Below are 23,963 nucleotides of genomic sequence, written 5' to 3'. Positions count from 1 at the left end.
CTGGGATCCACAGCAAAAAAAATCAATAGGATCTTTTAAATATCTCACAAATGGAGAACTTTTCTCCAGCTTCTCAGATGTTCTCAAAATTTCAAAAAAGAGCTCAGATTGGCCAATATACCAAAGTCTTCGATCCAAACTCAGAACTTTCAAACACTTCTCATCAAATTCTCTCCAAATAATCTGTGCTATAATAATCCATGGTAATTGCCATACTCTAAACATTTCATTTGTGTCTATGCTGGTTAAAATAAAACATCTGAATCTGAGGTCATGAATAAAACATAACTGAGAGCTAAGTCAAGTCCCCTGAGCTATAAAAGAGCAATCTTTTATCCTCTAGCGAGCAACTAAACAAAAACAGAAGGTGAAACTAAATGATGGGGCAATTTTGAACCCTCAGGTGGGCTCCAGTCAGGCTTCAGCTCTCCGCCAGAGGGAAAAAATCCTCAGAGACGTTCTGAGATGTTCAGACAGAAAATACACAACCTACGATACTTTAGAGATTGAGAGATAGCGAGAGAAAATGATAAAAAGAAAATACTTTTGTTAAAATGAAGACTCCCATTGGACTTACATCTTCAGAGAGTCGAAAACAATTCCTATTTGGACAAATGTGTGTGAAGTGTTACCGCAGACCTTTACGTCAAAATACATGGGATGAATGATTTACTCATGAGACACAACTGACCTATCAATAATCTATATAGATGTCGATTCATAATGCAGAATAGATTATACATGAGCATATATTATAATATAAGTGAATGAAATATCCCTAAATCCATATATGGAACAGACAATAGCTGGGTTTCCATCACCCCGATTTTATGCGCATTTTGAAGTATTGTATAAGTCATGGAAATGACAAATTTCTAATTCAAGTTCAAAAATACCCTAACTCTTTCCCTGCCAATGTAGGTGTTTTTGAAGAAACCTACCCAAATTTGAGAGGTGATAAAAAGAGAACTAATGAAGGTAGGATGAAAGTTTATTTTATTTTATTGAAAGCAGAAGGTCTGTTCTTTCATTTGATAAATTTTTTGTTTATATATTTTAAGAAGAACATTTTCTGTAAGGCATAAAACTTTTGTGGAAATCATGAAAAATGCTGGCGCTGGCTGGCAACTTATTTTAAAAACGCTGGCTCGCTTAAGGTTGTTTTTACTCATGTGAAAAAGAGTAAATGCAAATAATCTGAGGTGGAAACGCATTTGCCGGATAAATTCTGATGTAGCGAACATTAAACTCATGTGATTGATCGTCTAGTTGTATCAGCTGACGTTGTCTTTCCCTTATATGGGGCTCGACGTCGTCGCAATGCCCTTGCTGCTAGTGCCTGCATCATAAATGCTGCATTCCTTCTTCTTTGCCCAGCATTCAGTTTGGAAATTACAAGCTGCACTGCTAGTAAATTTATAACTTGCCTAATCATAACTAAATGCATTTTCCAACTACCATGATGAAAAAGCACCTAATTCGCATGTGGTTTTTTTTGCGAAAATGGAAACAACTATTTGAAAATCTGTAATCTGAAGGTGCAAAAAATCTAAATATTGAGAAAATCGCCTTTAAAATTGTCCAAATGAAGTCCTTAACAACACATATTACTAATGATAAATAAAGTTTTCAGGAACATGATCTTTACTTAATATCCTAATGCTTTTTGGCATAAAATGTTTAATTTTGAGCTATACAATGGGCCCTATTTTAACGATCTGAAACGCAAGTGCGAAGCGCAACGCGCAAGTGAGTTTGTGGGCGGATCTTGGGCGCTGTTGCTATTTTCCCGGCGTGAGAAATAACTCTTGCGCCGGGCGCAAATCAATAAGGGGTTGGTCTGAGGTAGGTTCATTATTCATAAGTGTGGTTTGGGCGTAACATCAAATAAACCAATTAGAACGTCATCCAGCATTCCCTTTAAATGCAAGTGCGCAAGTTCCATGGCGGGTTGCTATTATTATGACGGATTTACCAGGCGTACGCCAGGAGCGGTTTACAGCCGAGGAGACCCACGTTCTTGTAAGAGCAGTCAAAGACAGAAAAGTTGTTTTGTATGGGGATAGGAGAAATCCGCCCAAATCAGCGTCGGTTAAACAGGCGTGAGAGGAAATAGCCACAGTCTCATCAGCTGGCATCCCCATCGTTGAGCCAAGCGCTACAATGATGTCAGGAGATGGGGGAATCCCAAGCTTGCCAGCATAAATCGGGCACGCCGTGTAACGGGAGGTGGATCTGCATCTACGCCAGCAGAGGACATCGCTGCGTCCACCCTCACCGCTGAAAGGGTTTGGGGGCTTTGAAATCGGACCCAAGAAACGCAAGCAAGGTCCAACCCCAAAGTACTCTTACAAATCAAGTTCATATACATTAAGGTTTCTTATGAAAACATTTTAATTATTATTTACATAAAATAAACGTAATACAGCCACACAACAAACTTATGAAAATATTTTAATCGCTATTTGCATGAGAATTTTTTAACGCAGCCACACAATAAATAAAAACTATCACCACAATGCTCACTACTATGATTCCCCTTATCTCGTGTATTAACATTTTGTGTAACAATTTATGATTTGCAAAAATAACTGTTGCATCTGTGTAGATTAGATAAGCAAAGTGTGTGCGCGTTGTGCACGCTATACATTATGGTCAAGCATGCGCCCTTAAAATAGCATAATGAACAACGCGCAACACGCCACTGACTTTTAACTTTTTTTTTCTGGTCAGTGGCGCAATTGTTTTTTGAAACTGCAAAATAGCATCAGGGATGGTTTGCGCCGGAACACGCCTCTTTTTTTGCGCTGAACCGCCCAGGAAGCACAGGTTCATTCCCTAGTTTGCCGACGTGTGTCTTTGGAGGGAAAAACCCGCTGTGCGCCGGTGCAAAATACGAATGATACATGTGTCACTGGCTATTGCTACAAAAAATGCTCTACACACACAAACAATCCAAAGCAACTGCCTACATTTCAGCAAGAAAGAAACACTTCACAAAAAAATCACATAAAACTCTTTCCCATTTTGCACCGGCCAATCTGCTTTGCCACCACATCCCAGCATGACTTGGACCAAATAAGTGACCAAATTAAATGTCAATCTTAAAACCAGATGGCTGATGGGAGAAAAGAGCAAGAGAGGGCCTGGTGTAACCATCGCACACAACAAACAAGACAGCAATTACCCGGACACATAGATCATGGCCCAAATCTCGGGAGGAAGTCAATGGCCCCCTCAAGGGTCCGTCAGAGCACCGGAGACTAATAGCACTGCTGTTCTGACATTTTCTTAACCTTTAAAGCTATCAGCGAGAGCACCATTCATCTTCTGCAACGCTCCACAAACAGACAAAACAGTGGGACGCTCCACCAGAGAGATACATATTAAACCAATTTGAGCGACACACAAGGATTGAGATGAATGTGGAGAGGAAAGGTGAACCTGTGGTGAGGAGCACAACACGGCAGAGCAAGAACAACAGATACTTTTGGGAGATTCTTTTCATTCACTTTGATTTGGGGTAGGCTAACAGTAGATTCGATCCCTTTGGGGTGAGCAGGGGTTGGGTGCTTTAATCAAGAAGCACGTAATAATTGCCAGGAATCTCAGTTACTCTACAGGTCACATGGGTCACAGTGACTTAGGTTCGAACTTATGACTCTCAGAACTCGATATGGCTTCACTTACCATTCATTTCTTAATCAAGGATACTTTGGTCATTGGAGAGCTTGGTCACTCTACAGTTACCGTTGAGTCACACCAACTGGGACTTAAATGTACAACTTTTGGGCCTGGCTATTTTAAAGTAATGAATTTAGCTCTATTTTTTCACCCCTGTAAAAACATTGCCTCACACTGAACTCACTGTTCCTCTGCACTTAAAGTGAAAGTTCACCCAAAAATGTAATTTACCCCAACATCTTTCCGACAAGCCGCATTACAAGTAAGGTGCATTACGTAATAATATTATTTTCTGAAGTAACGCATTACTTTTTAATTGTACACATTAATATCTGAGTTACTTTTTTAAAAAAGTAATGCAAATTCCTTTTTTAGTTTAATTAATTTGATTTAAAAATTATGTACTGAATTAAACTAAACGTAGTCACATTATATACGCCTGTGTGGGAACAGTTTGAGTCAGAAACTGAGATGGCAGGCCAGAGCTCGACATTTTTGTAATGAAATATGCAATTTCTGAATGCAGAACTTTTTACTCATAAAAACACCTGCAAGGCCTGAAAGAGATCAAGCCTCAGCCAAGAAAAAGTAACGCAAAAGTAACTAAAAAGTAACGTAAGCATTACTTTCCATGAAAAGTAACTAATTAACGCAATTAGTTACATTTTTGGGAGTAACTTAATATTGTAATGCATTACTTTTAAAAGTAACTTTTCACTGAAGCACAATGTCCTGGTTCTTCCAAGCTTTATAATGGTAGTAAATGGATTTTGAGTCGAAACTTTTGACAAGGAATCAATTACGAATTTGTAACGAATCAACTCTACACTGTAAAAAGTTGGATCAACTTAAAAATTACTTATTGGTAACATGTAAAAAAAAAGTTAATTTTTTCTCCTAAAGTGAAATTTGAATTTGTATGTGTTACCAATTGAAGTAATTTGAACTCTTTCCCCATTATTGACAAGTTATCTTGTCAATTAAGAGAAAACATTTGCATGAAAAAGACGTGTTCCTGATGAGTTTTATGATTAATCTGTAATACCGCGATCAACTTACCCAGTTTATAAAAAAACTGAAGCAAAAAAATGATTTACTAATTTTAAACTTTGTGTATGTTTTCATAACCATTCTGAATTTGATTTCTTACAAAATTCCTTCACAAAAATGCAATTATTTCAGCTTTTTGCTACATTTTTTTGTGAAAATTACAAAAAATGCTGGTGGGCAACTTTTCAAAAAAAGGCTGGCGGGGAATGAGTTAAAAGATCCAACTTTTTACAGTGTGTACATGACAAATCTTATGCAGGTTTGTCTATAAGGCCAGATTTACTAACAGCTTGCGCCAGCGCCCCTTTTGGCGTAAAAACCTGACAGGATTTACTAAAGACACAAAGTAAAAATTTGTTCTAAAAAGGCGTCGACAGAGTTATTTTTGCCACTTACTTTATTGTCTATCTATTTGTAGGAGTTTCCCTTTCAGACATAAAATGTATAGAAGATGAGTACGCATTATGCTTTACTAAGGTTTGCGCTCCTGCAAATGACGCAGTGCGAAATTAGGCGCTTTGGGCGTTTGACGAGTGAATTGCTCTAGTAGTGACGTGAATACGAAAACAATTGAGGACAAAATCATTGTCGCTGTATGTGGACACCCGAGGCTGTACGACACATCTTTGTACTTTTATAGCAACAGGAAAAAAATGTATTGCTTGGAAGAAAGTGAGTGAGAAAATCGGACAATCTGGAATGTTGTAAAAACTATTTCAATTTGAACAAGATGTACACATATTAAGACTACAAGCTAGCTGAAGCCGGCAAATTGAACGTATTCGTGCCTGAAATTCACGCGTAAATTAATCGAATTTCACGCACCAATGAGCCGAATTTCACCCACGAATGAAGCGAGTTAACTCAAAAGGTTCAAGCATCAAACTACGAGCGAACTCTCGTCTGGTGTGAACGCACACTGACATGTGCATTTAATCCATCCAAGTGAGTAGTGAACACACACACACCTACAGCATACTTGAACTGGTGACTTTCGAGTTACCATGCGACTCTCTAACCATTAGGCTACGACTGCCCTAGCAGTCAGGGCAGTTCAGAGAAAGCAGGAATAATTTTTTTTTCTTGTTAAGAAAACACCTTCCTCTTACAAAAGACCTGCTTGTTTTACTAACCCAGTCTCATGGTGCACAGGCCCTCGAGGGGTAAAACTCCCTTAAAACACAACACACCTCAATGAATGTCTTGTGCCTGACAGAACACGTCACTGTGCAGCCCCGTGCATCGGGAACAGCAATATTTTCTTTAATATTTAAAACATTTAGCCTGACCCATTTCACACAAGCCTGGCACTGTTGTCAGCTTTCCTCTTCGGTGCCTGTGGTTTACACAAACCCCAAACACAACACCTCCACCCCAATTCCTCCATTCACCCTCCCACTTAACCTTGAGCCAGTCGATATGGAAATCCCACAGTTCCCCATTACAGGTGTCCGTCTACTCCCAGTTTATCCATCATGCTGTCTTTCTCTCTTTTGGACATCTTTGCCTCAACTTCTTGACCACAGGTGATGTAGATTGAAGTGGAGAACAGAAAGAGTAGTATGCAGAGATTTGTTTCGGTCAAAACGGAGATTTATCACTAAGCCGATACATGGGCTAGATTACGGTAAAAGCAGTCTGAGGTAAAAACTGAGGTTATGGGGAGGTTATAAAAAGATTATGAGTTGGTGTTAGCCCAGTTGTGTTCTCAATTAGGGCTGTAGATGTAATAGAAACTATTAAAAATACAATTATGGCTAGTGTGATTAAATAAACGTGTGTATTACAGCATTCTACGATTACTCCACACATAATATTTTAATGTCAAATGAATGTTGTTTATACAAATTAATCACAATTACAATTAGGGGTGTAAATCGGACATCTTGTCACGATAGGATCATCTTTCCGAATTCTGATACCTCAAGAAATTCTGTAACATGATTTCATTTTGATTCAGGGGTATATCGATCAAATTATTGATATTTGAACAGCACTCGACAGTCTTTTCGCTGCTACCAATTTTACATTTGGTTTGGATCAATTTTTTTACATTTCTAGAAATTGTTCACAAAACCATGATAATATCGATAACCGTGGTGATTTTGTGCACTACAACTTTTCATACCGTTTCATCTCTATTCCATATGGATATATTGTTACAATCCTAATAACATATAAAAGGAAATAATCAGCAACTAAGGTTTTTGTTCTTATTATGCAGCCCTAATTGTCATAATTATCCTAAATCTGTGTGTAGTTTCGTACGGTTTCTTGATAATCGTTCATCTAGGTGAACAACTTGATAATCCTCTGATTGCCCTGATTACATCCCATTATAACCTACTCTGAGTCCATGTATAATCTCTACATTGTTCACCAAGACACGTATGCACGAATTTCATATTCATAAAGTGTGTAGACGACGTATTCATTATCTTTAGAAGTTTTTAGTTTGCGGCGAAAAACAACCAAGAAAAATTGTTGTAAGCTTGTAAGACCAATCTATACAAATGTATACCATTCACTACCATCCTGTGCCATAAAAATAGATGTTTTTTTTCCTTAGAAGCAACATTACACGTTGAAATATAAATTGGAAAATATCACAAAAGGCCCATATAATAAAAATGACCAACGTTTCTCAATACTGTATTCCTGCAGATAATATACTGTATTCAAGGTTTATTATAGATTCATAATGATCCCCAAGAGAAGATTGAAATCCTTCAATACTCAAATCGTACAAAATAATTTAATGTTTTCAGCATCTAGCTCAGAGCATATATCATCATTATTTAAATGTAGATAGTGGGTTTAATAATGTCCCTGAAATAACCTAGGGTTGACAAGACTTTTTTAAGAACAAGTTTGCTATAATGTCCTTGTTCAAATTGCATGTAGGGAGAGAGAGGGAGGGGGGGTGAAGGGTCATGTCAAGGATACTAATTGAACTGTCAAGTCCTCAGTATCATTTTTCAAATGGTGACCGTCAGAGACTATACTATTATAATAATTCTGTTCTTGTATTTTCTTTTGTCAAGCAGCCTACAAAACACATGCAATAAATGCGTTATATTTTTATTAATTCATATAAATATAATAACAATAAAGAAACGGTGTTTCAGTAAAAGTTCATTTCTGTGGAAATTACCTGTGGCAGTCTCATGGAGCCAGCACCTGTGGAGTAAAGTCTGGTACCCTTTAAAGATGATTTTGGTGAAGAACCACCCACTTAGACAGGAAGTGCTGTCTGACTGACAGGTAAAGTGACTAATCAAAGGTTGATTTGTTTTAATATGATATTTATGGTTGGGTAAAGCTTATATAGGCAATCCAAAAATAAAAGACCGGTGCAGGAAATAACTTTGAAACATTAAATGCATTTAACTCTTTCCCCGCCATTGACGAGATATCTCGTCATTTAAGAGAAAACATTTGCATTAAAAAAGTGTTACTGATGAGGTTTTAGGGTTATCTGTAATACCGCAATTATCCACTAGATAATAAAAAACATTTTTAAATTTTACACTGCGTTTATATTTTTATAATCGTTCGGCGGTGCGTTGCCCAATCTACGACGTAACTTGTTGCTGAACGACCATAGTACGATGCATTGTTGGAGAAACGAACTACCTTGTCACGACTGTTTCCCAAAAGCATAGTAACTTTGTCGCACATTCGTCGTTTGAAGCATGTTGGTTTAACAACATAGTTGATGATGTCACGTGGGAGGTGAAGTACTAATTAATCTGTGCAAATCAATTTAATGTCAGATTATTTTTGGTAATAACTAGGGATGCACCGATACCACTTTTTTGGAATACGAGTACGAGTACTTGCATTTCAGTACTTGCCGATACCGATACAGAGTACTTAATAAAAAACATGATTTAAATTGACAGGTAACAGCTTTAGTCATATAATTTAACAAAAAAACAAGGGACTAGTTTTCCAGTTTGTTGTAAACTCTGCCTCTTTGGACAACACAAGAGGCATTAACCCCTTACACGCCGCTCAAACATAGACATTTTTTCAGACAGTGATATCGATCCCTGGTATCGGAGGACTTTTAACGAGTACTTACGAAAATGTGGTATCGAGACCGATACCCGATACCAGTATCGGTATCGGTGCATCCCTAGTAATAACATATATTGCATCGGAAGACTGATTTTGTTATTGTGATTTAGTATCTGTTGTTTATTTTCAAGATATTTAATTCACGCGCAAGTTCACTCTTACGTCACTCCTCCCAAGCATTCCCCAGGGTCTTAAAGCTCGTAGCTTAAAGCACATTCATTCTGTTTACAAATTTAAAGACGTAAAATAAAATTGTAATATATTTAGAATGATGGATATAGACTGTACTACATGTTTTTTGCTTATTTTGTTCAAAAGCATGATCAACGTAAGTCTACATATGATAATAGCAAGGAACGATGCTTCTAACGACAAGTTAGCGATGCAGTTTGCGAATGTTCGTTTGGACGACGGTTTCGGGAAACACCAAATCGTTGAACGATGTTAGTAACGATAGAACTTACGATGTTCGTTGGCTAACAATGCTTTTGGGAAACGCACGCCGGAATCGGATCTCTAACAAAATGCTATTATTTGAGCTTTTTTGCAAAAAACAAACATTTTTAAAGAATAATACCCATATTTAATAGTTTATACGCAGAGAGAAAATATAGTTAGGATGAAAAGTTTTTTCTCGTTTTGTTTGTTTGAAAGCAGAGGGTCTGTTCTTTCATTTGATAGATTTGTTTATGAGATGTTTATATATTTTTAGAAGTAATTTTTTTTTTTTTGGAACTTTTGTGAAAATCACAAAAAATGCTGGCGGGCAACATTTCAAAAAAAGGCTAGCAGCGAATGAGTTAAAATATACCTTTGCTGACCCTATGTTGAGGAAATAAGAAAAAAATGCGAAATACACTTTATTTTCTTAAGTAATGTCAATAGAGTTTATTCAGTTTATTCAATAGAGTCACTTACACACAGTAAACACACCATGTGACAAACATTTTCCTCAGAAATGCAAGAAGAGGTTTTCATTGCACAACACTATGGACTATTGGGTCAGTTCTGTTCGTTTAACACAGCATGAATCATTAACTTGCTTTATTCTTGCTCCAGAAATAATTTATGTAACAGACTTTTAAAATGCCCCTTTAAATGTTTGATAACAAAACGGTGCTGAGGGCCATTAGAGAGTCGACATCTGGGATGTTTCTTTAACCAATAACCTCTGTACTTAACCCAAATCACATCCAATCAGTGCTGATCAAAGTCCAGATGTAGATTTATTTATATAGGTTTTTTTTTTTTTATTCTATAAGCCCTACGACTGCTAAAAGACATGAAAAGTCATGTTTGCAAAGAGATTTTTTTTATGTGAATATGAATTATAATGGTTCAAGCCACATGTTCATGTACCAATCCTTTCTTATAGAGATACAAAAGAGATCTCAGCGATTTCTCAAGCTGTGCTTGGATTTGCCAAAATACTGAAGAGATATTCCTATAAAAAATCCAAAAACATCATGCTATATCCATAGTTTTCCTGTTGTCAACTATTGTCTCATTTGTGTCTACTATAAATTCCCTATGAAAGCTATGAAAGAGCGACCCATGAGCAATAAAATATTCCACTTCTCCAGCCAAATACTCCCAATAACAAATGAGTGAGTTCACCTAAAGGCCATGTTTATTACACTATTACATAAGACTGCCTTGTATTTGCATTGTTTTGGATTTAATAGACATTGAGAGTTAATAAAAAGTATTACAGAAAAAGAGGAAGTTTGTATAAAAAAATAAAATAGAATAGAAGACTTTACAAAAAGGACACACTTCAGTTAAGAACGATAACAAATGAAAAACAAACAAATACAAAAAATAATTATGGAAAGGCCAGAGATTTATATTATTAATGAGAATGTTGAATGTCATGTTGCAAATAAATTTCGTTTCAGGGCAGGCATTTCTCAAATCAGATGATTTATATAAAGAGGGCCTATGCTCATCAAGTATAAACTATGTGTAATAAAACCTTTGCAGACGATTTGTAAGTCAGAATTATACTAAAAGGAGACTCACTGGCGTCCCTTGTGGTCGCTTACAGTATCACAATACGTATATTTACAGTACAAATTTATTCATTTGCATTAAAAAACAGGCATTAAACAAACAATAAAATCACATGATTACGCTGACAGAAGCTATGCTTAAATAAAATAAAAAACAAAACTTTTAGTTAACAATATCCATAAAGTTGTGTTGCCCAATCTTCAGGGTCTTTTTAAAAAAACGTAAACGTTTCACAGAACTTCATCAAATGCAAAGGCATCAAATGTATCTGTAAATAAATAAATACATAATTTGTGTAACGTTATGTGCACGTGCATCGTTGAAATAGCATCTTTGTTGAATGCACAGTAGGTACTTAAAAATTCCCAAATTTCTCTCCGGTGGTTTGCAACGACCCAATGCGTTTAATGCAACACATCAGCATTCATAAAGATAAAAGTGGTCACACTGAGTTGGTCACCAGACTGAACCTAACGTTACTTAACTTTCTCTGCAACTCACTACGTTACACAAACAGGCACCGAGTGCACACTTCTGCCTGCAACAATAATTGCACAACAACAGTGATCTTACCTTTAAAGTCTGATCTTTGCTCTGGTAATTCAGTCTCGGATGATCAGTAAAATGCTCCTCAAAATCTGTGAAGGCATCTGCTCTCGCGTCGACCTGTCCGGGACTCCGATCGAGCCCATCTACACACTGCCGCTACTCGACTCATGAATATTAATCAGTTGCTGCCGTTGCGTCCTAACCAGCCTATGAGCAAGAGCTACGTTTGAATATTAATCAGTTGCCGCTCTTGCTTCCAATCCTGCCTGTGAGCAAGAGTTAATTTTGAATATTAATAAGTGATTGCTGACGTTGGCTCTTAACTTTTCTAAGGCTGTGGTTTTAATTATGAATAACAATGATTTATTATAATCACATATAATATAAATTCGCCTTTATGTGACCAAAACACAACATTAATCAAGATTGAATCAACATGAATTTAATATTTAAATGTTTTATTTTGGTATTTTTACGTATTTTTAAGGTAAGACAGAGGCTAAGTTATGCATTATATATGTGACAACCTACTGAAAACGTTGTGTAAAATTGGTAAATTGATCAACTACCCATGAGTACAAAATTAAAAATATGTTTGATCATTGGATTTAATATGATTAATTTTTTGGTTAAAAGGTGGTTCAAGGGAACTGTGTGCAGTTTAAACCCTGCAATTACTGCATGTATGTTAATGCTGTCTCAGACATGATGCAAATGTATGATAAATGACACCTTCAGGCATACACATTGTAATATAGATTCCACTATTAACACACTCAATGCATCAGCAAAAAGAAATATTACTGGATCTATAAATGATGCATGCATTAGCCTACATGCAATGCAAAATGTAAGATATTGCAGTACACAAGACTCATTTACAATCCTGAGACATGAAAAACTGGAGGAAAATTGGAAATCAAAAACCGTCCATCACAATAAGCCCATGCGCTTATGTCAGTCCAAAATGAGACGTTTTGGATCTAAAGAGAGTAAATGTGCAAGTGCTGCTGGACGTTGTAGATTGAACTGTCAATCATATCATATGCAGTCAGATGCATATTGAAATGAACCTTAATAATTTTTGCAGCAAGTCCTTGCGTGATAAAGTTTACTAAAAATGCCTGGCAGGAAAATAACCCCATTCTCTAAACTTTCATTTAAAACAGATCTTCATGAGCAGTCAATCATAAAAAAGATTGACAAGCACAGCTTGCCATCTTTACACTGTTTACAATTCATCACAGATCTGAAGACAGTTTGAAGCTTTTCTGATTGAGAATTTCTATTGGTTTTGTTTCTTGAAAGAAACCGTGCGTGAACATTGTTTCTGAACGTGTGCATGAATGTTTCAAATCATGAGAGAATGTAAACACAAAGCCACAATAAAGCCAAAGCAAACACATTCCCTACAGTATCGCATGCCTGTACAACATCTTACAGAACATTGTTGTGCCATAATTTGCACCAAAATTATTCAAAAGAATCAACAATACATTATATTATACTTAAAGAAAATTAAGTACTTTTAAAAGACTTTTTTTTGCCTCTGACTTTGATCCAAAACCTAGCGTGCTACTTATTGCATTCTAGGGCAAAAAATATACTGTATGCTCCCCCCCCCATAAAGTTTCAAATGTTAGATAGAATATTTATGTTATGCAATTATTGAAGTATTTCACACAATATGCATATTGACTCCATGCCAGATCTACACCGGATCCAGGCCGAAATCAGCGGATCCGGCTTGGATTTGGTGCGGCTCTGGGCCGGAGTTGTCTGCTGTCTGGGATTGCAACATTTGAATGATTTAAAGTTACGTTTAGTCAAAGTTTTAGGTTGATTCAGATCCTTTATAATTTTAAGTTTTTTTTAAATATATAATTTCATTTACATTTTACAAATCATTATCTTATCCCACATAATATATAAAAAATTTTAAGCAAGTTTTCACATTTTCTGCAGCATTGCTATTCATATATGAACAATTTCAATGTTGAAATTACTGTTGGTTCCTTATTATTCTTGCTTCTGTAGATTTTAATTACCATAGCAATGGCTATATAGTAAGAGAAGATCTATGGAAATGTCACACAAACACATTCAGAAATCAGTGAACGTGTATTGGAGGAGAAATGATGATGGATGATTATTATAGGATGGCCATCTGCAGCGCTGATGTTGTGCTATTTTCAGATTCGCTGTGATTAGCCTCTTCAATCAGAGCAGACGGTGAGAGCCAATGAGAGACATCCAAACTGCATGCATGCTGGAATATTGTGTGGATAAAGTGAAGAATGTTTTTAAGTGATGGAGTATGTAAGAGTGCGTGTGATTGTCTGGGTGTGTCGCTAGTTCAGTGCTTACAGTCATGATCTCACCGCTTCATGCATGCACACTTACACACTAACTCAGTGTGACTAAAGAGAAATGATGATGTCATTTGTCTTTCTCCAACCTTCTGCAGGATTTCTTGGATTGCTCCTCTCAGATGTGATTGTAGTTGGCTTTTGATTCATCTCCAGGGCTGTGTTTGATCAAATCACTGAGTTGAGCTGGATCATGTGTTGAAGGTATTGTGTCTGACAGCTCGCTGAAGTGGGCCACAGAGGGTTTTAGGGGTCATATGGATGTTAATGCACTTTCTCTCATCGTTCTGTCCTCCTCTGCATTTGCGGCCATAATAATTACATGAGAGCGAAATATCATCCCTTTGTCCTTTGAATATATAGGTTAATTTGTTTTTAACTTTAAGGAATGTTAAGGCTTTAGATACAATTTTCAGTTTGTGGTTGTTTGCTGTTGAAGTACAAGAAGTCTTTTAGTAAAGGGTTTGTTGCTTGCATAAGAATGAACTATTATATGAGATGTTGCCTTAAGGTTATCAGTAGTTTTTATATCGCAGTTTTAATATATTTACGTATTACCGAGCCCCTACGGTGACATTGGAGTAAAAAAAATGCAAGGTTTAGTTTCATGTGCTCACGCAAAACCTTTATGTGCTGAATTTTTTAAAGGGTTTGTTTCGCATGCTCACTGGAAACTATCGCGTGCGCAAGTGAAACTATTGCTTTTAGTTCCGCGTGCTCACATGAAATCTTCGCATAGTTCACAATAGTTTCACGTGCGCACGCGAAAGTATACGCGAAACTAAATTTTATTTAATTTTTGCTCCATGTCCCCTTAGGGGCTCCGTAATACCTAATCTTTAATCATAATGTAACTTGCTCTGACATATGACAATAGTTTCATGCCAATACATTTTTTTATGCCACTAAACATATTTTATGGCAATAATGACAAATAGAATAAATACTATAAAAAACCTGATCATCAAGAAATAAGGGGATCTTCAGCCTCCTTGTCAAAGGTCAAGAAAGAAAGAAAATGTTGCCAGCTGTGTTTCAGACCTCCATAATTATCTAATAGATGGACTGAGAAATATTAACTCATTCTCCGCCAGTTATTTTTTTGAAAAGTTGCTCACCAGCATTTTTTTGATTTTCACAAAAGATTCACAAAATGCCTTCAGGAAAATTTTCTTCTAAAAAATATATAAACATACACATATATCAAATGAAAGAAGAGACCCTCTGCTTTCAAACAAACAAAATTGAAAAAACTTTCATCATATCTTTATTTTTTTCTCTGCTCAAACACCCTTAAATATGGTATATTTCTTTTTAAAAATACTTTTTTTTAGCAAAAAGCTGAAATAATTGCATTTTTTGGTGAAGGAATTTTGTTAGAGATTAGATTCAGAATGAGTATCAAAACATAAACAGAGTTTAAAATTAGTGAATAACGTTTTTGGCTTCAGTTTTTTCATAATTTGCCATCTAGTGGATAATCACGGTATTGCAGATTAACATAAAAATTCATCAGGAACACTTTTTTTAGGCAAATGTTTTCTCTTAATTGACGACATAGGGAAAAAGTTAAGATATGTTGCCAAAACACCCTCATCACGTTTCACTTGGACTACTGTAACTCCCTCTACTTTGGCATTCTGCAATCCCAAATGGCTCGTCTACAGATCGCTTAAAATGCTGTGGCTAGATTCCTGATGGGAAAGAGGAAATTTGACCACTTCACCCCTCTTATGAAATCTCTACATTGGCTTCCAATAAATTTTAGGATTTAGTTTAAAATTTTCCTTATACATACTCTCCTTCCAGAATTTTGAGATCGGAATCAAAACTCCTTAAAATTCCCTGTACTCAATTAAAAACTGCCCAACCTTAACAGACTCCCACTTCATATTAGATCGGCTTCCTCCTTGACTTTAAATCATGTCTCAAAAACACATCTGTTTTGTGCTGCCTTCGATTAGATTGACGATTATTGTTTTTATTTTCTTAAAGGATATTCTTAATAGACTTCTGTGCTTCTCTATCCTGTTTTTATTGTGTATTTATCAGATTTTTAGGACTTTGGTTGGCTTGTGGCCATGTTTAAATGTGCTGAAATAAACTGAACTGAACATTAAAATGATTAAATATATAAAATATTTGCTGGATGTTTGTCTTCTTAAGAGAAGCAAGTAAATTTGATTTATTTGCTTGAACTGTGTGTAATGTGAATCTGATTAATCTCTTACTGCTGTAAAAGGGCACAATATTGCTGTCAACATGGAATTTCAACATAAAAGAGAAATAGGTTAATCTTTATGTCTCCTTCCTTTATTCACTTAATAACAACCATTCCTAATGGATTTGTGTGATCAAACTGTTCCTTAATACGTGTTGACATTAATATTACTAGAGGAACTGTAAGTACAGAGGTTTCTGGGACAAAGTCTCATTTCTGCCCAAATTTCTCTCATTTATTGCAGTACTTGTCCCATTCCTAATGGCACATTATTTTGTGATGTGCATAAATTGTAATTACAATCTTCACTTGATTTATTAAAACTACTAAGAAAAATAAGTTCAGTAATCTGCATTACATGTTGTGAAATGTAAATTGTATTACAGTTTGATAAAATGGATCATTTGGGTCTGAAATATTCAATCATTTAAATTATATTATTTTATTTTTAAAGGTTACTTCTGAATATAAATAAAAAATCCATAAACTTGTAAAGTGTAATGAAGTTTAAATTATGAGTACAAAGTACTGTAAAAAAATACCCATAATCCCATGCGCCTGAATATTTAGATTATTAATGTTTGGTCAAAGAATAAGAACTGATGGGGCACCTAAATAATTGTTAATAAGATGTTGTAGATGCAAAAATCAGACACTCTGACAAAAGAGCTTAATTAATCTAAGAGGTTTTCTCTTCATTAGCAGGGCAAACAACATTGGAAAAAGCAATACTGTCCTTATTTTGCATTTGAAGCTCTCTAATTTACTATTATCTTATGAAGCCCTTCTCTTTATGGATCATTTGTCATTTAACAGAGCTGCTCTGCTTTAAGGTATCTGAAAACACATTAAACCCACAGCAATGTGTTCCTAATGTGTTGATAAGCTAATAAATATAATTATGGTCAATTTAATGCTTTCTGTGGGTAATGCTGCAAACAATATTGCCCTTATCAAAAATGTTGCTAATTGTTATATTATATAATTGTCACAAAGCTTTTATATTAGTCTAAAATAAGTGTGTTTATACAGTGTATTCAATTTATACATTTTATTCTGGCTTATTCTGAATCATTTTAGGTCATCTTGAGGCCCACTTGGAAGTTGAAACACATGTGATAGACTTATGGCGTTTTTCCATTGCATAGTACCCATAGTAGATGTAAACAAGCTACCCTTTTATAATATCCTATTATTTTAAAATATTATTATACATTATATTAAAGTTTTAGGGTTATCATTCAGTGTTTCATGTCCTACACAAGCGTACTACTTGTCCCACATTTGGTTTGTTGGGTGGTGGTGGTCACCCTTAATGACAGCACTTCTTGTGTGTCTGAGAAAATCACACCAGAACTTTCATGCCTGTGTTTGCACTGCCCCTGAGCCAGAGAGAACAGTTGTCATGTACAGTTTTAGGTATCAACCAGCTTCACAAACAGTCTTTTAACCACAAAGTATAATTTCTGTGGTAAAAATATTTAAATAATCACAGATGTCCTGGCAGAAACGTTTATATAACGTTATTTATACAGCACTATTTAATACAACCCAATGAGCTTTACAACAGAAACATAAATAACACATCAATAACACGATAAAAACAGGAGAGGAAAAAGAAAAACATCATAACATATGATACAACAATATAAAAAACAAGGATAAAAAGAGTGCTTTGAATGTTTTTAATTTAAAATAAAAACTGGCCACTAATGAAGCCATTCTAATAAAAACAGGCAAATCATTCCAGAGTCTTGGTGCAATTGAAGCAAAAGTCATGTTTTGCGATCAAAATACAGTAAATGGCCTCCTGATTACTTGGTGCTTCAAATAACTATTGAATTGATTACATTGTTATGCCACTAGGTGGTGACAAATGATGTATTTGTCATTAAACCTTTGACATTGGTTGCGTCCGAAGGCAGCTGATTTGTAGCCTTGATGTCCATCAGCGTTTTCGCATCCATAACCTGGATAAACATTAATATAATAATATAAGAATAAACAATGAAGAATAAATTAATGTTTCTTATTTACACAGAGTGCATATTCACAAACTTGTAAAACAGCTTCCTTATTCAGCGGCATTTCCTAGGAGAAATAAAATCATAAACCAATACTTTCTGCAAAAATTAACGTTTTATAATCGGCTTAGAAGTACGTGATTACAAAACAGATACAATTAATTAATTAATACAAACCTATTTTACCCCATTTAATCAAGTCCAATATTACATGTGTCTCAACATAATTACACATATTTAAAAGCCTGTAAAAATAATCATTGATATATATATATATATCTTTTGTGGCACGTAAAGTGCATACATTTTTCAGAAAGTTTTTTTTTTACAGTTTTTAAAGTATGATTGTATTGTGTGTATACATAAAATGCACTATGATAATATTCAGTATATTGTACTTATTTTACTTCTGCTCCTTTGGGTGACCCTGTTTAGTTTTTGGATTTCCCATTGTATGACACTGTATCACCATCCTTTTTAACATTTACTGAGAGCTGATAGATTAATGCACCATCTTTTAATTGTAAAGCTTCGAGTGCCAGTGATCAAAGTCAAAGTAGGCCTACTTTGATGATAAACTATTTTGCGTTCAACTCATGGCTTTTTTCAGATTAGTTAACAGTTTTATGCATAAATTATTAAGAATTGCATACAAAATACATAACATTTTCTTCGGCATAAACTATACAGAGGCAGTGTAAGTCTTGAACAACAGCGCCATCTGCTGCTATGTAATATTATTGCTAGTTACGCTTGTGCATAAGTTTTATTTTAGCAGGAAAATTGCTAAACACAAAGATATTTTAGCGATGTTTTAACCAAACCGACATCCATAGTATTTTTTTATTATGGAAGTCAAGGGTGTTCCTACTTCCTGCCTAATTAATTACAAAATATATCTTCCTTTGTGCATTTTTTGGTGAACTAAGTTATCCCTTTAATGAGAAAATATATGTATCTGTCAATGGAGAAAACGCGTCAAACAGCAATGTAGCAAAACACCATTGTCAAAACAACTACATAGTAATATACACATTAATAATTGTATAATAATAAATAATTCACTATGCTTTACATGCTGTTTCACAGTCACGGGAACTACAGCGCTGCGCAGATGTAATAAAAAACTACATATCCCTGAAGGCTTTAATGCAGGATGTGGCGTCACCGTGCCGGAAGCTACGCGGTCAGCGCAGATGAGGCAGGAAGTTGACATGTCACGTCTGCTGTTTTATTTTTTAACGCACTAATAAACACAAATTGGCTTTGCGAATATACTAATACTGCTGAAAGAGCAGGTGAGTGTTTAATTTAATACACACAGAGCATAATGGTTACTTTTATTAACTTATTACAGATTATCAACCAGCACATAGGCCCTTGTAACAACACTTATGCTGACCAGCCGTTGTAATATTTGTTAGTTAGTCTTAATAAAGCAAGACTATTCACAGTTACATTAACACTTTTATTATTTATGTTTCTATTTAGAGCTGGTTTAGTATTAGTATTGTCGGTTTTTCAACAAGGCCTGCCTATCTGTGTAAAGCTTAGTGATTAGACTGATCTAGGATCTGCTCTGTATGTTTACTTTAGACAAGGCAAGGCAGTAATTTTGGGCTGCCAGTACCTTATTGAACCATTTTGAAAGCTTGGTTCTTGTTTCATTAATTTGAACTCAGACTGCTTGTAAGATAAATACTTTTTTGTGAAGAGTGTGGGAGGATCATTAGGATATACAGTAGTGTAAAGAAAAAAGAAATTGTATGTAAGATTTATGACATGAAATTGGGGTTGCCATTTATGACCCAGTCTAAAATTGAACAATTTTATCATCATATCATTTTCAAAGTGGTCACATACTTTTGGGCCCCACTGTTACCTCATTGCATTGAAACCAGTTGTGTAGTTACAGGTTTGCATGTTAACATTTACTGTATAGGTTCACTGCATATTGTTTCAGTAGTGTAAATTATTGTTAAATTTAAATCTCTTTGTTCCCACAGTATGTTGCCGACAAGCTCCGGGCAAATCCATGGCAATGGCAGCTTAAACATGCGGGATGCAGCACGGCACACCGCCGGCGCAAAGCGCTACAAGTACCTGCGACGACTCCTGAATTTCAAACTTATGGATTTTGAATTCGCCGTATGGCAGATGTTATATTTGTTTACATCACCGCAGAAAGTGTATCGTAACTTTCATTACCGTAAACAGACCAAAGACCAGTGGGCCCGGGATGACCCGGCTTTCCTGGTGCTGCTCGGCATCTGGCTGTGTGGTGAGTAAGAAAAACGTGAGACAGGAATGTGAACCAGAATGACATTCGCTAAACTGCTTATTTTTCCAGTGTCGACAATAGGCTTCGGGTTGGTCCTGGATATGGGATTTGTGGAGACGTTGAAGCTGTTACTCTGGGTCGTTTTCATAGACTGCATTGCAGTTGGATTGCTTATATCTACTCTGATGTGGTAAGATGCTAGTTATACTGTATGTATATATGTGTCATTTAACTAATTCACTGAGCCTTTTTCACTCCTCCAGGTTTATCACAAATAGATACCTGATGAAACATCCCAATCGAGATTATGATGTTGAGTGGGGCTATGCCTTCGATGTCCATCTCAATGCTTTTTACCCTCTTCTGGTTATTCTGCACTTCTTACAGTTGTTCTTCATCAACCGTAAGTCAAGTTCTGGTTATTGATAATGTAGTTATAAACTGGTTAAACTGCTTTATGTGGTTATAAACAGCACTGCACTCATCTTAATTATATTTGAATTTGTGAAAATGTCTCTCTCAACAGATCTTGTGGTAATAAGTGCAGACTGGTTCCTAGGTTATTTTGTGGGAAATACCTTATGGCTCATCGCTATTGGTTACTACATTTACATCACATTCCTGGGCTACAACGGTAAGTGATATGATCGGTGGTCATTTCTACTAGTGAAACGTGACTGGTTGCTTTACGTGTCTGTCAAATGGCCTCTTGGGCGGTCCTTGGCTATTCAAAGCAGCCATGGTTCTGCTTGGTTCTTTTGGCATCATTATGCACCTTTATTTTTAAGATTATATTTGAAAGCATACCACTGGATATCCACATTGACCAACACAGCCAATATAAAAGGTCAGCAGCTAAAACTTGTGCCTTTCTTTCCATCTTTCTTTAGCCCTCCCCTTCCTAAAGAACACGGTGGTGCTTCTCTACCCCTTCGCATTGCTTGGACTCGTATACATTCTCTCCATCTCACTTGGCTGGAACTTCACTAAAGGTCTCTGCTGGTTTTACAAACACCGTGTCCAGTAGAGGACGCTAAAGCACAGGACAGAATGGACATTGACTGCTTGAATGCAGTGACCTTAAAGATAAAAATGTGTTGGAGTCAACTTTTTTGTATATTCTCTGTATATAACAGTTTGGCTGTAGATAAAGGGAGGCGGAAAAATAATTTTTGATGGTGTCATAAAGATTTTCTTTTTCTTCATTTGATGCTCAAACTTCATTTATGTTGTGAAGTGGTTCATTAAAAGAAACATGGGGCTAAGTATTGCGATGCTTTCTGTTTTGATGGCATTTTCAACTGTCGGAACATGAACAATAAAGGTGTTTTTAAAGAAACAGACATTTAATTAATCAGTATCAGATACTTGGTGATTTGTTTATTTGACTGGGTTTTTTTTTAATGGGAACAGTACGAAATACATAATTACAGCAAAAAGAGCTGAAACATTTGCATTTTAAGGAACATACAGCACTTACTGATTTGCATCTCAGATTACTAGAAATGCTTTTCTTTAAAAAAAAACACAAACCCTTAGTATTTTTGGATAATAGTTAACTAATATAATATACTGTACCTATACATGCATGCTTACATATGTGACCCTGCACCACAAAACGAGGCATGGAGGGCAATTTTTAGAAATTGAGATTTATACATCATCTGAAAGTTGAATAAATAAGCTTTCCATGTATGATTTGTTATGAAAGGACCATTTTTGGACCAAGTATCTTAAGTGTGCAAACAAAAAATGTAAATATTGAGTTAAGTCTAAGTTGTCCAAATAAATTCCTTTACAACACACATTACTAATGATAAATACATTTTTTATATATTAACAGTAGTAAATTTACTTAATATCTTCATGGATCATTATCTTTACTTAATATCCTAATGATTTTTGGCATAAAAGAAAATTCAATAATTAAATTTTGACCCATACAGTGTATTGTTGGCTATTGCTATAAATATACATGTGCTACTTTAAGACTATTTAAGTTTTGTAATCCAGGGTCACATATATAGACATGGTAACAAAACTTTAAATACCTATTTTAAGAGTACTCCCAACCATAGCAACATATTAAAACAAAAAATTATTCAAACAATGTATTAACATTAAAATATGTATAGTGGTTTGTTTCAAACCAGCGCTTAATATTTTATCTTTTATTTTGAACCGCTTAAATGTATCTAGATAAATGACTTGTGTTTTCCGTATTCTAAATATGTAGCTGAGAAAGCATTTAAATAGTAAAGTATAGTAAAGTTTTGCCCATTGATGGTACACAGTATACATCAGTTAATCAAGAATTTACATGTTAGTAAAAATTCTTGTTATGCAAAATAATTAAAATCACTTTTTCAAATCACTTGTTTTCATATACCCCAAGCCTAAACTTTTCACTGTTCATAAAAATAGGCAAAGAAAATACATAAAGATTACTAAAACTTTTTTTGTTTATTATGCTAATTTTACTAGGGTTCTGTTTCTGGAATGACTTTGTACAGAAAGTTACTATAAAGTTAATTTTAGTTTCTATAAAATCATCTTAATTTTAAGACTCAGGGTCTATTAGCAAACATAAAATCAAAAACAGACTATATATATAAGTATATAGCACATTCCGTTTAAAAAGACGTGTCACTTGTCACAGATAGAGGAAAAGCTATAAAGAAAAATCTTTTTAAACACAGAAAATGAATGTTAGATGAAAATAAAACATGATAATGGATTGAATTATTGTAACTGTAACACAGTTAAAAGTAAACAATGAGAACCATAAGGCCATTTGTATTTTTTATTAATAATATTAATCCTATAATCAGTGAAATTGCCCTCACTGCGCCTCCTCCATCGTGGTTGGTTGGATGGCTCGGCCCCCACGTGACCCAGATGTTGCCACCGGTTGCCATGACATCATGGAATTTAGAACGCATGACGCAACAATGGGGTGACGCGGCTATATAAAGCGAATTCTGCACTGGATCTGGTCAGAAGTGTAGAGGTAGGGGCAGAGGCGTCATGCCCATTCAAACTGAGGGGGCACCTGCCCCCTTGGTTTTTTTGAGCCAATGGATTTTCATCCAACCTCAAAATCAAATAAGCGTCCATTAATCTGTTATTTGACTTTTAATCTGTTAATATGCACAATATTATACATTCTGTGCTGCATCCTTGTCACTTTTCGGAGATTTTCGCCGTTTTGATAGTGTTTTGATCATGTTACATTACTTTTATTCTGGCGGCAGCTGGCGCTGCAGTCAGAGCGCAGTCGCAGACGTCATCAGTGTCTGGGCGCGCTCACGAGCTCTCTGAAGTTGCTGGCTTGCTGCTGCATTTGGCTATCTGAGGAATTAAAACGTGTTAGAAACGCTCACAACATTTCCAAACCCCAGTACGGTAATGTGCAGTTAACCTTCTCTGTGTAGAAAATGTATGGTTTTAAATGTGACCGTCTCAACGTTATATTAGCAGAGATTCATCTTCTTGGCACAACGCCAAAGTTCGCCAAAGTTCACGCGGGCGCGGAATCTCACATGCTCACATGAGGTAAAATTTAATGCAAAAATCCGTTCCTCTAATAATTTTATCTAAACATATTTTTTAAAATCATTATTGAACATTAAAATCAATCACGTGGCTATAGCTTATGTCATTTTCGTTGTTTATATACTTTATGGATT

The 23,963-nt window shown here is 35.5% G+C and overlaps 2 protein-coding genes across 3 annotated transcripts in view; one reads left to right on the top strand and one right to left on the bottom strand.

Moving 5' to 3' along the window:
- Positions 1-11,544, bottom strand: part of sema5bb (sema domain, seven thrombospondin repeats (type 1 and type 1-like), transmembrane domain (TM) and short cytoplasmic domain, (semaphorin) 5Bb) — a 57,763-nt gene extending 46,219 nt beyond the window's left edge. The window contains exon 1 of one of the 2 annotated variants that reach the window (XM_065293796.1): positions 11,404-11,544. The gene's annotated coding sequence lies outside the window, so the exon portion shown is untranslated. The remainder of the gene's footprint in view (positions 1-11,403) is intronic. The other variant, XM_065293799.1, reaches the window with a different exon arrangement.
- A 7,606-nt stretch (positions 11,545-19,150) lies between these two features.
- Positions 19,151-21,479, top strand: unc50 (unc-50 homolog (C. elegans)). Its single transcript, XM_065293800.1, has 6 exons — positions 19,151-19,291; positions 20,000-20,274; positions 20,344-20,464; positions 20,538-20,677; positions 20,801-20,908; positions 21,165-21,479. The coding sequence occupies exons 2-6, from the start codon at positions 20,001-20,003 to the stop codon at positions 21,299-21,301; spliced, it is 780 nt and encodes a 259-aa protein (XP_065149872.1). The 5' UTR covers positions 19,151-19,291; position 20,000; the 3' UTR covers positions 21,302-21,479.
- The last annotated feature ends 2,484 nt before the right edge of the window (positions 21,480-23,963 follow it).

The sequence above is a fragment of the Paramisgurnus dabryanus genome, chromosome 7, assembly GCF_030506205.2.
Source record: "Paramisgurnus dabryanus chromosome 7, PD_genome_1.1, whole genome shotgun sequence".
Taxonomy (NCBI): domain Eukaryota; kingdom Metazoa; phylum Chordata; class Actinopteri; order Cypriniformes; family Cobitidae; genus Paramisgurnus; species Paramisgurnus dabryanus.
Note: the sequence above shows the minus strand (reverse complement) of the source record. Positions and strands in the feature narration are given on the sequence as shown.

Bases quoted from the DNA above. Each gene is read 5' to 3' on its own strand.
- unc50 (XM_065293800.1), top strand. From the start codon at position 20,001: ATGTTGCCGACAAGCTCCGGGCAAATCCATGGCAATGGCAGCTTAAAC. The intron at 20,275-20,343 runs GTGAGTAAGAAA...TTATTTTTCCAG, and splicing joins GCTCGGCATCTGGCTGTGTG to TGTCGACAATAGGCTTCGGG. The intron at 20,465-20,537 runs GTAAGATGCTAG...TCACTCCTCCAG, and splicing joins CTTATATCTACTCTGATGTG to GTTTATCACAAATAGATACC.